At 58.6% G+C, this 15,665-nt stretch overlaps 1 protein-coding gene across 3 annotated transcripts in view; it reads left to right on the top strand.

The window, feature by feature from the left end:
- MLPH (melanophilin) overlaps nt 1–13,969 on the top strand; it is a 45,348-nt gene extending 31,379 nt beyond the window's left edge. For 2 of the 3 annotated variants that reach the window (XM_049614612.1, XM_049614610.1), the window contains 7 exons: nt 407–592; nt 861–1,016; nt 2,459–2,551; nt 3,085–3,162; nt 4,734–4,791; nt 6,895–6,995; nt 9,539–13,969. In XM_049614612.1, the coding sequence (XP_049470569.1) occupies nt 407–592; nt 861–1,016; nt 2,459–2,551; nt 3,085–3,162; nt 4,734–4,791; nt 6,895–6,995; nt 9,539–9,565 (699 nt within the window). In that variant the 3' untranslated portion in view covers nt 9,566–13,969. Of the gene's footprint in view, nt 1–406; nt 593–860; nt 1,017–2,458; nt 2,552–3,084; nt 3,163–4,733; nt 4,792–6,894; nt 7,096–9,538 lie in introns of those variants that run through there. The other variant, XM_049614611.1, reaches the window with a different exon arrangement.
- Nucleotides 13,970–15,665: the final 1,696 nt, after the last annotated feature.

Genomic DNA, 15,665 nt, shown 5'->3' with positions numbered 1-15,665 from the left:
GCTCACGTCACGGATGGCGGCCTTAGCTGGCCTTCTGCTGCTCAGTCATTTGTGCCGTGATGGGTGCCTGGTGAGACCGGACTGTGTCCTCTGGCCACCCCCTCGGCTTGGGGACCTGATTTGGGGCTAGAGGGAAGAAGCGTCCTTCCGTGGTGAAAATGTCCACGAAGGAAAGCTCAATGTCTAGTTCACAAATCGTGGGTCTTTGGCGTGGGTGGTGGCAGGATCGCTGGGAGTGCCCTCCTACCCTGACAGCCTGCTTCCTGAGGGCCGGGACTGGCCCCCCAGCACGGGCACTGCGGACAGGCTCTTCTGGAGCGTGGACGGAGACCTCTCCCAGAGCCCTGCCTCTGAGCACGGTGCACACAGGGGACCAACTGAACACAGACCCGCTTGTGCATTTCAGCATCTCACCGGCCACCAGCCCACAGACGCCGACAGAGAAGAAGAGACCCTAAAGAGGAAGCTGGAGGAGATGACCAGCCACATCAGTGACCAGGGGGCCTCGTCCGAGGAGGAGGGGAGCAAGGAGGAAGAGGCAGGACTGAACAGGAAAACTTCCATCGAGGACCTCCCCGGGGCAGCCCCAGAGGTGAGGCCACCCGAGCACTTGGCAAGACCTGGGCAGAGGTGGGGCCAGGAGTCAAGGGTTTGTAACCATGCCACTGGCCCACCCCAGGCAGGAAGCCACCCCCCCGGTGGGCACTGGGCCCCAGCAAGAGCTGCATGGGGGACCCAGCCCCTGCTGGCCGATCGGCTCTGAGTTCAGGGGAAAAGAGTGTCGTAAGCCTGGGCCCGTCTTGGGGAGAGCCCTGCGGTCTCTCCCGCTGGTGGTCATGTTCCGTGCTCCCCTCTCCTAGGTGCTCGTGGCTGTGGGCCAAACGTCCAGACAGGAAACAAGCCCCCGGGATCCTCAGGAACTCATGCAGCCCGGCAGAACCACAGACCAGGAGCTGCTGGAGCTGGAAGACAGAGTGGCCGTGACGGCCTCCGAGGTTCAGCAGGTGGAGAGTGAGGTAGCCACTAGCCCCAGGGGCGGGCGGCTCCCCAGGAGGGATAGTGATGGGCCCTGAAGGTCTGGCAGCCGTGGACAGTCCACCCGAGCTCCAGAAGAGGAGCTCGGGGGTTTCTGGGGGAATCACCCAGTGCACTACCCTGGCCGCCATCCCGTTTGCCTTGGAGAGAGGCAGGCAGGGTTTTCCGCCCTTAGGAAGATGCTGGAGGAAGGGCTTCCCAGGAGGAGGGGCTTCTCTAGAAGCAGGCTCAGGACAGCCCTGGGGCTCAGGACCAGACTGTCACCCGAGGGACATCCTGTGAGCCTGAGCACGGGGCCAGGGCTTGAGTTGGGTGAGGGTTGTGTCCGTACCATACAAAGGTCGAAGGGCAGAGCCGGGGCCTCCCAGAGACGGCGAGGTGACCGGGCTCGGCTCTGCCCTCCCCCTGGGGGCCTGCAGGGAAGAGAGGGTCTCCCCCTCAGGCTACAAGGGGAGCCAGCACTTCTGCTCATCAGCAAGTGCTCTCCAGGCCCAGGAGGATGGGGTGCGTCCCCAGAGCTGTGGACATTAAGGGGTCAGGTCAGCCCAAGGACTGTATTCTTTTATTCCTTCTTGCCTGGCAAACAGTTTTCAAACTCCTGAATGTGGCAGGCATTGTGTAGAACACAAAAGACACAGCTGTAACATTCTTAGATGGGGCCTCTGTCTTCATGGAGCTTACGCCTGTAGCAGGTGGGGACAGAGGACAGGCCAATGATGGAGGAACTCAGTTCACGAAGAGAGCCGTGCAGGCAGGAAGTGACGGTAGCCCGGCAGAGCGGTCAGGTGGGCTGCTCAGGAAGGGATGTTACAAGAAGAAGGCAGCGCATACGTGCAAAGGTCCTGAGGTGCTGTTGGACTTGGCATGTTCAGGAATCAGCAGTGAAACCCTGAGCCTGGGGCAGAGGGAGTGAGGGGGCGGGGGTGCGAGGCAGGTCTGAGAGGAGAGCAGATTCCAGAGAGCTATTGGAGGGATCAGAACAGGGGCAATGGGGCCTTGTTTCTGTTTCCAGAAGTTTCTTCTGGCTGGTGTGAGAGCTGGGGTCGGGGGGTGATTTGAAATGATGCCAGGAAGGCAGACTCTGCCCGACGCCAGCCAAGCCTTTCCCCATAAAATGTAGCCCCGTCCCGTAGGGCTGCGGTGACACGGTCCCTGATCGCTGCTGCTTCTTCCATCCCTGTGGGAGCCAAGCTCCCTGATGCGCCAGAAAAGGTCCAGAGCCCCCCTGCTCCTGCCTGGGGTGACCTACAAGGAACACCAGCCCCCTCCTGATGGCCCTGCAAGATGAATGACAACGGGACCCCAGGAAGCGCCTCTTGAGGGGAGACAACGAAATCAGTGAATCGGCAGCTGCCCTACCCGGGCTGGGACATTGGGTTGGCACATCAGAATAACATCCGTGTGCCTGTCCTTTGTCCCCCAGGTTTCTAACATCAAGTCCAAGATTGCCGCCTTGCAGGCTGCCGGGCTCTCGGTGAGACCCTCGGGAAGGCCCCAGCGGAGGTCCAACCTCCCGGTGAGTGCAGGGGGCCAGAGCCCGCAGGTCTGTGCCCAGCTGGGTGTGACGGGAGCAGACGGCTGGGGACGGCAGGGCAGGTCTGGGGCCAACGGCCTCCTCCCCAGATTCCAGCTGGGGTCTCCAGGCGGGGCACAGCAGCGGGGAAACCTGGCAGGCCAGCGGAGGATGGGCCGGGGAGGGCCCTAGGTCCCACTGCAGGGAAGATACAGGACGCCCAGTGCACCTGAACTTCAGATAAAGGACACATCATTTTCTAGTGTAAGTACATCCCGTGCAATATTTGAAACATTCTTATAAACATACATTATTCGACATCTGTCTGAAATTCAAAGCTAACCAGCCACTCTGTGTTTTACTTTGGCAGGGTGCAGGGGTGGTGCAGGGGGGTGTGGGGGGGGTGGTTTGCTGACGGGCCGAGTGTTTACAGAGAACAGGCATCCTGTCCTTCGGTCCCTCCGGCTTCCAGCCCTCCTGTGACAGGGGTCAGATAAGCAGTAATCAGGTACAGGCCTCTTCCTCATCCTCCACAGATATTTCTTCCCCGACTCGTTGGGAGATTGGGCCAGACTCCTAAGGATCCAAACGCAGAGCCTTTGGATGAGGTCAAGGTATGTGTTGTTCCGAGAGTAAGAGGTCGGCACAGCTTTTTCCAGAAGGTTCCAGGGAGTGGTGGGGCTGAGCCACACAGAGCTTGCTTTCTCGGCCGGCCCCTCAGGGTGGCTTCCTCAGAGGCGCGTGCTGAGACAGGGTGAGCATTGACGTGTTTGTTGGGGAAACCCAGGAACACCCAGCTGGGGCGCGGGAAGGTGGGACAGAGAGGGAAACACAAAGGAAACCTCCCACGGTGGCAGACCCCACGCAAGGGGTCCTCAGCTCGGAGTAACGCAGCACAGTCTCCTGTGCAGGGCCCGTCCGTCATGGACGACATCCATTCTGGGCTCTTCTCCCAGGCCCCGCGCAGGCCGGTGGGTTCCAGCGGCCTGGGGACGGGCCCGCATCTAGGGGAGGCAGGTGCCGACTCAGCGGCGGGAGCAGCAGAAGCCCGTGTGTGTGTGTGCGTGTGTGTGTGTGTGTGTGTGCGTGTGTGTGTGTGTGTGTGTGTGTGCAGTGGCCCAGGGACCAGGACCGTGGGCGATGATGGCACTATTAACAGCTGCAGCATGCAGGGGAGGGGCCAGCCTGGGAGGGAGCCAGATCTCCTGGGTGTAGGGGTGCGGGTGCCACCCCCAGTGCCCCAGAAAGTATGGTACCTGCTCCCAGCCCTGCCTGCCGCCCGCTAGGAGCCGTAGGGAACATCCAGTCGCTTCTGTTTATCATAACGGTGACACCGGGTAGCTTTTCACAGTTGGGAACAGCGTTCTTCCCCTCCTTCCAAGTGACCTTTACAAAGCTGGTGAGTAGACACTGGTGTTCACCCTGTCATAGCAATGAGCAAACAGAAGCTCAGGGAGGTTGACATCTATGACTGAGATCACGCAGACCGTAAGTGACGGAGGGGGTCTCAGCCCAGGCCTCCCGGCCCTGACCTCCCTCCCTCTTCTTGGATCCTTCCCGATCTGCCCAGGGAAGCCCGGCCCCGAAGGCCTCTGCAGTGGGTTTCCAGGGGCAGCCCACGGAAGGAGCCAGGCAAAATCCCAGGGTGCCAGATTCTAGGGAGATTTCCAGGGGAGCCAGGCCAACTGCTCGAGCCCGAAGGGGGCAAAACGGGGAGTGGACGATCCCCCGGCAGAGAGGCAGTCAACAGGAAGGTGGGACAGAAGGGAAGGTGTGGGGGCCCCCAGCCGTGAGGAACAGTTCATCTTCCAGAGTCCCCAAGAAGGGGGCGCTGGCCCGGTTTCCAGATGAGTCCAGAGAGGACACGCAAGTCGTCCACACCACGGGGGTGGGGGTGGTGCCTGGATGTGAACCCAGGTCTGCGCGGCTGAGACGTGTGCCCTCCCGACTGTCCGCCCACAGTTGACAAGCATAAACCTCTCTTTTATACTCTGGCGTTTGGTGCTTTGTGTACTGACACCATGTATTTTAATACGACGAAACTTCAGATGCTGCCTGAGAACAGGAGACAGCTGACCTGATTCTCTAGAATCTGGAAGAATGATAAAAAGTCCAAATTTGGCTCCCAGTGTGGCTGAGAATTACAGCAATTTCGCAAAGCCCAGAGACTTCTTTTTTCTTCCAGGTGATGACTGCACCCTACCTTCTGAGAAGGAAGTTCAGTAATCCCCCAAAAAGTCAAGGTGAGGGTTAGTGGCTTCCCCGGTCCCCGTGGGCCTGGGAGGTGAGCTCAGGGCCGTGAAAGTGGCCAGTGGGAGTTCTGCATTTCTGTATAATCCGGGGGACACGGCATCCCATGTCCCTGTGCCTGGGACACTCCCAGGGCCACTCCGGCCACCGTCGGGGAGCACTCCAGTGGGTTGGTGTTCTGGATAACTGGAATTTGCTGGTTGAGCATGCAGAGGTGGGGGGGGTGTTGCCCTGTGAATTGCTCTAATGCTGTGCTCAACCGCCGCCCACCTCCTTATGCAAAGCACAGAACATACCTTAGCCGCCCTTGATGTCTCCATGGTGACTAGGACATCGACTTTGTTCCAGATGGAACAGGATGGAAAGCCTGGCTGCCCCATCCACAGCACGTGGCCGGGCTCTCAGGGAATCGTATACTCGTCCGTCACTCCCCTTGCAGCCTGAGCGTGGTTCACCAGAAGAAAGCGGCCCCCTCCCGCCATCAGGGTCCAGTCCCTCCACTGCCATTTGAGTCCCTTCGCCACCGTGGCGTTCCCCTGTTATCCCTGCATCTGAGCTCTGTCCTCACCACCCCGTCATTACAGCCCTGTCATAGCCATGGTCCCAGCCCAAGCTCTCTTTCCGCTCCTGCTCTGCTCCGGAACAGTCGTTGGCTCCCACCTGCCCGCAGAATGGGTGGGATTACTTAGCACGGGCTTCCAGACCCTCGCTGCCTGTCCCACACAGGAGCCCTGGGAGCGCTTTGCTCCACACTGGACAACACACACCTCACAGCCACACGTGGGGTTCAGAGCGCCCGGTGCAAACACACGCCTCCGTGCCTTTGCCTGGGCCGGGCTTTCTGCCTGGGGCGCTCTCTTCCTTTCCCACCCGCCTCCGCCTTCAAAGCCCTTCCAGGCCAAGCGCAGTGCCTCCTCCCAGGGCGTTCTCCTCCACCTCCTCGGGCACGACTTTGAGCGTCCGTGTTTGCACCCAGCTCACCTCCGTGCCGGCCCCCTCCTTCCGCCCCAGAGCTCCCCAGACACAGGCAGGTCAGTCCAGAGACAAGGTGGGTCCCGAGGTCCTTTGAGGCGAATCCCCGACTCAGAGCCACCGGCCACGTGACGGACTTTGCCAGAGACACCACCTGCCACGGGGCCAGCGGGAGGTTCCCGGGTGCGCTGACGCTGGGGGCGCTCCCAGCAGGTCTCAAGGCTACAACCCAAGTGGAGGCCCACGTTTCCAGCAGGGGGACGAGCGATGAGCCCCTTGTCGGTCAGAGGCCTCTCACCAGTCCCAGCCCAGGGCACCTCGCCGCCGGGCCCCCTAAAGCCGACGGGCATTTTAGGGTCTAAACGGCACAGGCGAGGCTGCTCGCCGGCCACCGCGGCCAGCCCCGGCGGGGGGCTTCTCGCCGTCTGCCAGAGGGCCACCCCCGCGCGGGCCACAGGTCCCCACGCCTGCAGTGACAGATGGGAAGGGCCACGTGTGTCCTCACCGCCCCGGAGTTGGGATTGCTGGCTTAGCAACTCCCTCGGTGGAGTTTGGTCCCAGAGCAGGGACGTGTGGCAAAGCCAGGCCACACGCCCTCTGCCCAGCACGGAACCATGGACGGGTTCGCCAGCCCCCTGCCAACGAACAAGCCACCACCCAGAACCCTTTGCAGCATCTGCCGATTTCCCTGGTGTGAACACCTCCCCCGGGGCTGATCTCAAGCTGCCGCCTCGATGTCCCGGGACTCGGGGCTGGGAAGAGGGGACGTGCCCCCCACACCCCCGAGGAACAGGTGCAGCGTGCCAGGCGGGGCCCACGCCACACCTGCCAGAGAGGAAGGGGGGCTGCCTGCCCTCCCCCGGGCTCTGCTCGCTTGTGGCCACGCACGCAAACAGTTCACTAGGGTGTGACCCCAAATGCCTCGCTCTGAGGGGCGGGGTCCTGAGACCCCCGCAGCCCGTGTCACATCACGGAACTAAAGGAGAGGCCGTGGCAGTCTCTGGAGGCCTGGTGAGGTGGGGCTTTACTGCTCCAAGGCAAGGGAGAAAGAATCGGGCTGAGTTGTTGCACACCTGCCGTTGTTCACTTGCACACCTGCTGACGTGCCTCTGTTTCCCCTAAAGATAAGGCTGGCGACTCCTTTGACCGGCAGTCAGCGTACCGCGGATCCCTGACGCAGAGAAACCCCAACAGCAGGAAGGGGGTGGCCAACCACAGCTTTGCGGTAAGCTTTGACCTTGCTTCCTGAGGCCTGTCAGATTTACAGATTGACGTTAAGACCACGGAGCAAAGAAAATAGGGATAAACTGACAAGTGCAGTAAAACCAGCAAAAATTTAAAGGAAAGTTGAACACGGTTTCTTAAAGGTACCAGAATACACCGACGATAAGGGTCTCTGCCTACCCAGGGATGGGTCTCAGCTCGGGGAAGGGGACCATCCATGGAGAAAGGACACTCAGGGGAGGGGACCGTCCACGAGACTTTGAGGACACTCAGAGGAGGGGACCATCCACAAGACAGTGAGGATAGTCGGGGAAGGGGACCATCCACGAGACAGGACCCTCGGGGGAGGGGACCCTCCACGAGACAGGACACTCAGGCGAGGGGACCATCCACGAGACAGGACACTCGGGGGAGGGGACCCTCCACGAGACAGGACACTCGGGGGAGGGGACCATCCACGAGACAGGACACTCGGGGGAGGGGACCCTCCACGAGACAGGACACTGGGGGGAGGGGACCCTCCACGAGACAGGACACTCGGGCGAGGGGACCATCCACGAGACAGGACACTCGGAGGAGGGGACCCTCCACAAGACAGGACACTCAGGGGAGGGGACCATCCTTGAGACAGGACACTCGGGCGAGGGGACCCTCCACAAGACAGGACACTCGGGGGAGGGAGAGGGGACCATCCACGAGACAGGACATTCGGGGGAGGGGGAGGGGATCCTCCACGAAACAGGACACTCGGGGGAAGGGAGTGTCCAGGAGACAGTGAGAACACTGTCCTCATAGCCCCACCGGCTTACCGGTGCTGTAAAGGTCATTCAGCAAACCGCATGTACAGATGCTGGGTCAGGCTGTCCCCGGGTCTGTGGGAGAGAGGTCAAGGCGACCCCAGCGGCACGTCGCAAACATGGCACTGTCACAGCTCAGAAAAGCTGATCTCTTGGGACCTCAAGGCCACGCCCACGTCCTGGGGATGGACATGATGAGTGGGTGCCAGTGGTCACAGTCAAGGCCCAGATGGCTCTGCACCCCCACCTCCCACCGGTGACTTATTCTCTCCGTGGACTCCAGCTTTTAAAAAGGATTTCAAAGCCTCTCGTGATAGCGATACCCCAATACAGGGATAAGGCTGTCCCTAACTGTGTGAGCCTCGTGCTGGCAGACGGGGATGGGAGTGATATGGCTGTCATTAAGCCGCACCGACGGGGGGACGGGGCCGTGTGTAGGGACAATGACAAAGAACGGAGGCGCCCCGCGGGCCCCACCTTCACCAGAAGGAGGCATCGGGACTGTGGCTGGAGCATGGCCGTCCCCGACGGAGGGCTGATAACCATTAATAAGAAACTTGCCGACAGGGATTGAAAACCTCCCTGTATTTCCGAGCCTTAAGTTTTCAGATACTTTCCGTCCACTCACCCCCTTTGATGAGAGGCCAGTGGCACTGACCCAGCTTCAGAGCTGGGGAAACAGAGGTAGACAAGTTGTGTAAAGACCCCCAAGGGGATTGACTACATGTTCATGTGTCTTGTGTACACTCTGTGTGTGCACGCTCGTGTGTCTTATGTGCGCACTCGTGTGTCTGTGCGTGTGCATACGCTCATGTGTCTTGTGTGCACACTGATGTGTCTGTGTGTGCGTGCTTGTGTGTCTTGTGTGCACGCCGGCATGTCTGTGCGTGTGTACACGCTCGTGTGTCTGGTGTGCACGCTCGTGTGTGCATATGTGCGTGCTTGTTTGTGCTCATATGTGTGCACGCTTGTGTCTGTGCGTGCTCATATGTCTGTGCATGTGTGTGTGCTTATGTGCCTGTGTGTGTGCACACTAGTGTGTCTGCATGTGTGTGCATGTTCATGTGTCTACGTGTGTGCATGCTCGCGTGTGCACGCTTGTGTGTCTGTGCACGTGTGCGCTCATATGCCTGTGTGTGCACACTTGTATGTCTGTGCTTGTGTGCATGCTCGTGTGTCTTAGGTGCACACTCATGTCTGTGTGTATGCACACTGGCATACCTGTGCATGTGCACACGCTCATGTGTCTTGTGTGCATGCTCCTGTGTGTGCATATGTGCCTGCTTGTGTGTCTGTGTATGTGTGTGCTCGTATGTCTGCACGCTCGTGTGTCTGTGCGTGCTCATATGTCTGCATGTGTGTGTGCTCATGTGCCTGTGTGTGCACACTAGTGTGTCTGTGCACGTGTGCCGCGCGTGTGTGTGCATGTTCATGTGTCTACATGTGTGCATGCTCGTGTGTGCACGCTTGTGTCTGTGCATGATCATACATCTGTATCTGTGTGCACGCTCATGTGTATTGTGTGTGTGTACCCTCGTGTGTCTGCATGAGTGCACTCCTCTGCACATCTGCGCACGCTCATGCATCTGTGCGTGTGTACGTGCTCATATGTCTGTGCACGTGTGCCCACGCTTGTGTGCCTGTGTGCGCTCTCGTGTGTGTGCACGTGTGTGCATGCCTGTGCGCACATGTCTGTGTGTACACCCAGCTGTGCACAGCCACTCCTACACGTATTTGTGCTTCGCAGAAACCCGTGATGACCCAGCGGCCCTGAAGGGGGGTTGTCAGAAGAGGACGGAGCGACCCCGGGGCCCCGGCTTTCCCTCCACCTCAGCCGTCACGTTCCTCCGCCTGCCGTGCACTTTGTGCTGCGCTCAGTCCAGCGGAGAGACGCGACGGAACAGCGTCCATAATGGAACCCCGCCTGCGAGGGGACTGCCGTCGTCAGAGCTTCAGCTATTCGCCCACGTTCCCTGACGCCCTCCGACACCACCCCTGCCGGCCTGCTCTGATCCGTGAGAAACATCTAAGCTGACACTCTTTCCTTTAGGACCGTGTTCAGCTTTTTGAAGGACACAAAGTAGAACGTTCTCAGTGTCATCTTTCAGCCCTTTCCCTGCTGGCTGGGACAGTAAAGGGCTGGCTCCGCGTAGCACCTGCTATGTGTGTGCCCCACACCGTACCGGAGCACGAGCAGGTGTGTGTGTGTGCGTGTGTGTGCGCACGTGCGCAGTCAGACAAGGAAATTGGGCGTCATGGCAAGTGACTGAACTCATGGCCAGCCGACAGAGAGGGATTGATCCCCGCCCCCCACCCCTCACACCTATTCTGCAAGTTCATCTGTGGCTCACAGACCAGGAGAAATTCCACTGGGGTCAAGGGCAGAGCAAGCACGTGGTAGCTGGTGAGCATCTGATCGATGTCCAAGCGCAGGTACAGAGGACCTGCTGGAGAAGTGGACGCTGGGGCTCTAGACAGGCAGGACGGCGGGTTCCAGCCGGCACTGCCACTCCTGCGGTGGCATCCAGTGGGACAGGGGAGCAGGACCGCTTAGTGATGCTTGCTGCCCACCTGTCGTCAGTCTTGTAGGTGAGCTCCGAGGGCTCCTCCACCAGGACAGCCTGGGATTCGGGCTTACTTCTGGGCATCTGTGTGGCTTATCCAGCTTTAAGGGGAGCCCACTGGGACCCTCGGGGCTGCCTTGGAACATAGTAATGGTAATGGCACCCCCCCCCAACTGAGCATCATTACATGCTTCCCAGAGACTCTTTACTCCTTGGGTTAAATTTAAGCCCATTTCTTTAGGTTTATTTATTTTGTGAGAAAGAGAGAGAACCTGAGTTGGGGAGGGGCAGAGAGAGTGAGAGAGAATCCCAAGCAGGCTCCGCGCTGTTATCGCAAGGCCCCACGTGGAGCTCGATCCCACCAACTGTGCGATCGTAACCTGAGCTGACATCCAGAGTTGGACACTTAACCGACCGGGCCACCCAGGCGCCCCGCCTTTAAGCCCATTTTGCAGAAGGGGACACTGAGCCCTGTGTGTGCGGCAGCCTGCCCTGGGAGCTAGAGGCTACCACGTGATGCTTTCTAAAGTGACTTTGGGCCAGCTTGAACTTTTCTCTCTTAAACCTCTCGGGGACGGAAGGGAACGAAAGGCAGGTGGAGAACAGAGGGGAGCGGGCGAGCCTGTCTTCTGACCTGACGGGGGTCAGAGTCCCACCCCCACCCACTGCCGTGCGGACCCTGGACCGCTAGCTCTGTGTTTCCACTGAGCCCAAAGGCGGCGGCCGCAGAGCTCACGCCGTCCCCAGGCCCGCCCGCAGGTTTCAGAAATCAGTTTGAACGACTGGGCTTCAGGTTATGCTGGGGTCTATACAAAAGACAGACGTGAGGCCCCTTCTCTGGATGGAAGCTGGTGCAAATACGTAGCTCCTAATTCAGTGCTAGAAACGATTAAAAGCTTCCTACAAATGAAAGGAGATCAAGGGGGGGGGGGGGGTACACCTCTCCTTATCCACAAAGTAAATCAAAGTCAACGTGAGTTCCTAGGAGTTAGAGAAGAGACGGTCTGCTGGCCGTGTGTCCCCGAGTGTTCATGTAATAGGGACAACGGGTCCCAGGTACTACTTGTTCCTACCGGAGGGCTTTATTAGCCACGTTCGTTCCCCCACTGCCGACTCGAGCGCCATCAGAGCGAGAGCACGTACTCATTCACTCATTCACTCAGCGGCACCACAGAGGCCCGGTGACCTGTGCTGACCTGGCGGGCATCCTCCCAGCCCCCAGCACCGGTCCCTCCACCCCTCCAAAGCTCCTCTCAACCCCCATCAAGCCCCACGGCTCTGTGCACCTGTGGGCTGGAAGTGCAGCCAATTCCACACCGGAGACCAGCCACCCCCTCCTCCAAGCTTCTCAGAGTCCCCCTTCCAGCCGAACTTGGCCTCACCGCCCCCAGCCCCCTGCTGTGCCCAGTAATGTCCACCCCAGCCTTCCAGCAGCTCACTCCAGGGCTTAGGGCTGTCTTTTCTTCTCCTTCACCCCCACATTCTGTCGGGAGAACCTGGCTGTTGGGAATATACCTTTATGCCAAAGACTGCCACTCGGTTCTTTTCCACGACGCCTGGATCTTGTCCCTCGTCTCGTGACAAACCCGTGTGCTTAGTCTACAGCTGTGTCCTGTCATATCCGTGCTGTCTCTGCTCTCGCTTCCGTGGCCGGTGCTCTGTTACTCTACCGAGACCTTCGTTGTGACTTGTGAACGAACTCGCGTCCCCAGGGAGCCCCAGCTACTCCACGTGCCGTGCGTGGGGGCAGCCTGGGAGTCAGAAGGGTGGCCGTGAACCTCGCTACAGGGATCCCCGTGCCTTCCAAACAAGCCCCAGCCTGGGATCCGCCAGCCCTGTCGGTTTGGGGGTCTGGGGGACCCCTGTCCAAGGCAAGCCGGCCCCGCCTCTTTTCTCCAAAGCTCCTCCTTCCTCAGGTCGCCTGCCCTGCCTTTAGGCCTCGGGCCACAAACCTGGCCACGCCCACCTGCCACCTTATTGTCTGTGTCGCTTTTGTGCTGCAAAAACAGAATTGAGTGTATATACCATCCGCCCCTTCACGGGAAGGACTCACGAGGCCTTCTGGGTCTCCCAAGTCTCCCTCTGCCCTTCTCTCACGAGGACGCTTGCCCTTGGATTTAGGACCCAGCTCGATTATCCAGGGTAATCTCATCTGGAGATCTTTACCCTAAATACATGTGCATGGACCCGTTTTCCAAATAGGGTCACATCCACAGGTTCTAGGAGTTAGGATAGGAGTCTGGGGAGCCACCATTCAGCCCACTGTAGCTAAATTATAATCACGCTGACAGAGATCAATGGAACACCCCCCTCCCCCGGCCAGACCCTAAGAGAGAGCACGGGGAAAGCAGAAGGTCACGGCACATGCTCCCGTGAACGGCCTCCTCCCAGCCTCCCAGGGAGCCCTGGGCTCAGGCACACGCTTCACTTCCGAGAGCGACCGGGAGCATGGACAACAGGCGTCCTCCCCGTCCCGTCCACTGGCTTTGCCACACGCTCCCCCTTGTCCTCTGCGCCCCCATCCGCATAGAATCCCCCCCCCGTGACTGTTCTCACGTCACCCAGCAGCAGGACACTTGGCACTCACTGCCCCACTCAAGGCCAGAGGACCCACTCTGTGCAAGTAAACCTCCTGTCCCACCAGTTCAGTGAAGGGGGACTGGGAGGGGGTAGACGGTGCATTGAGTGCATCGAGTGGCCACGGCCCAGCCTGCCCAGACGTGGTAGAAAAGCTTCAGGAACAATGGCTGTGCGTGTGACCTCATCGAGCAGTGACCTGGGGGCTCGGACACAAGCAGGCCCACGCCCGTGGAGTCCACGGCAGCCGGCACAGCACCCGGGAACGGCCACGGAGCCACCAGACTGCCGGTTTCCAGGAGGCTCCCAGGCACGACTGACCGTCCCCCCCAGAGGCAGTGGCATGTGGACAGCCTGAGTAGGACCAGCGTTCCCCACGCGGAGAGAGGGGAGGCTCCCTGTGGCTGTCACCACGGTTACAATTTCAAAGTGCCCCCGAACTGCCCACTCCGTGCTGGCCTTTCCAGGGGTAACGCTGTGGCTCACTCCAGACAGAGCCCCGAGGCCGCAGCCCTGCTTGGGGGCAGGGCTTCCCTGGGAGCCAAACGGGCGGCAGAGACGAGAGTCAGCTGTGTCCCCAAGGGCTGACCAAGGGAAGCGCTTCCTGCTCCCTCGCAGTGGGACTCTCCCCAGACTGGTGTCGAATCCACAGGGCTCGCTGGGTGCCCACGCCGACAGCTGAGTGCTGGCTCCCTGTGGCAGCAAATAAGAGGTGGTCGTTTTCATATAATAAATTCCATTCTTTGAAAGAGCTTTCCCGAGTCCCTTTCCTAGCAGACGGTCATTCCAGAAGCCCCTTTCCTGGAAGCAGATTACGGGGAGGTGGGCAACCAGGGACCCTGGTGTTCAGCTGCTTCCAACCAAGAGCAAGATGAGTCCGTGGTTTCATTACAACTCCAAGTGGGTATTAGAGTTAGCGTTGAAAACATCTCTCGGGGGGCCGCTCGGTCGGTAGAGCATGTGACTCTTGATCTCGGGGCCGTGAGTTCAAGCCCCAAGCTGGGCATGAAGCCTACTTAAATAAAAAAGTAAAATATTTCTCCAGAGTTTTATTCTCCAACAGTCTTCTTTATCAGAGAAAAGAAAAGAAGCATCATGAGGAGCTAAATGTGCAGATCTTGTAGTTTATTTTCTTTTTAATGTTTATTTATTTTTGACAGAGAGAGAGAGAGACAGAGCATGAGCTGGGGAGGGGCAGAGAGAGAGGGAGACACAGAACCCGAAGCAGGTTCCAGCCTCTGAGCTGTCAGCACAGAGCCCGACGCGGGGCTTGAACTCACGGACCGCGAGATCATAACCTGAGCCGAAGTCGGACGCTCGACCGACTGAGCCACCCAGGTGCCCTGGATCCTTCATGGTTTAAAGTGAATTTAGAATAGGCAGCATGAGGCCCTCTGCTCAGATCACCTAGCGCCCAACACATGGCGGTCCAGGCCCAGATAGCCACTTATGCTTAGTTCCTGCCAGATGCCCGGCGAAGGGTATGACCTTCCAGGCGATTGCCCCAGCGCATCGACCCAAGCCACCCCAGGTCAGTGGTCTTCCATGGCGGTGCTCTAGCCAGCAGCGATTTCTGTAAGTCAGCGCTGTGTGGAAGAAGCTGCTTCACCGGGGGCCGGAGACCCACCCCGAAGGCACAAGAGGATCCCTGTGCGCTTGGCTTCTGGTCCCCAGGCACTCCACAGCCTGCACGCGAGCCGGCCGAGTGACTTCTAGGCATGCTCATGAGGCCTGTGGCACCAAAATCGTTTTTGCGCAGAATTATTATTAGGATTATTATTACTAATAATTATTAGCAGTACAAGCTATCTTTGTGTTTTGTTGGGAAGAAAACAGAAAACACGGAAAAGCTAAGGAAACGAACAGAGAGCATCATCTCTCAACCAGCAACTCTGCTCATTCCTCCAGACGTCCATCCGTATATTTGCTCTCAACTAAAAACTCCTGCAGGTGAGTTTACTGAAGCCCTCTCCGGATGTTGCCCCATGGCTATGGCTAATTTTAGGTGTCAATTTGGCTAGGCCCTGGAGCCCAGACTTTTGGCCAAACACCAGTCTAGATGTCGCTGTGATGCTTTTTTAGATGTGGTTAACATTTACAATCAGCGGCCTTTGAGTAAAGCAGATTCTCCTCCATAGTGTGGGTGGGCCTCATCCAATCAGTTGAAGGCCTTAAGAGAGAAAGACGGAGGTCCCCCGAGAAAGAGAGAATTCTGCCTCAGCGCTGCCTTCCAATTCCAGCTGCAACATCGTCTCTTCCCTGGGTCCCCAGCCTGTCATCTTGCCATGTAGATTCCAGACTTGCCAACCCCACAATCGCATTAGTTCCTTAAACTCTGTCTACACACACACACACACACACACACACACACTTCGTTCCATTTCTCTGGAGAACCCTAAGGCATGGTTCCTACATAAAAGCCACGTCTGATATTTCCCACACCGGATACCCAGAACCCAGTTGGATGGGAGTCACATACAAGCAATGGAGAACGTCATTTCCGATGATGATAAGTGCGATGCCAGAGTTCCCAGAGCCACTGTCCCCTCGGGGAGGAAGACACGCCCGCCACCGCTCATCTCTCACTAAAACTTGACCTCAGCTCTTGGGAGCGGTGTTTCCCTGACACAGACCTGGGAAACAGCTTTCTAAATTAAAGATGAGTCCTTTAAAATGTTCTCAAGAGGGGCGCCTGGGTGGCTCAGTCAGTTAAGCGCCCGACTTCGGTTCAGG

The sequence above is a fragment of the Panthera uncia genome, assembly GCF_023721935.1.
Source record: "Panthera uncia isolate 11264 chromosome C1 unlocalized genomic scaffold, Puncia_PCG_1.0 HiC_scaffold_3, whole genome shotgun sequence".
In the NCBI taxonomy this organism is placed as follows: domain Eukaryota; kingdom Metazoa; phylum Chordata; class Mammalia; order Carnivora; family Felidae; genus Panthera; species Panthera uncia.
The sequence above is the reverse complement of the archived record's forward strand: the minus strand, read 5'-3'. Positions and strand labels throughout refer to the sequence as shown.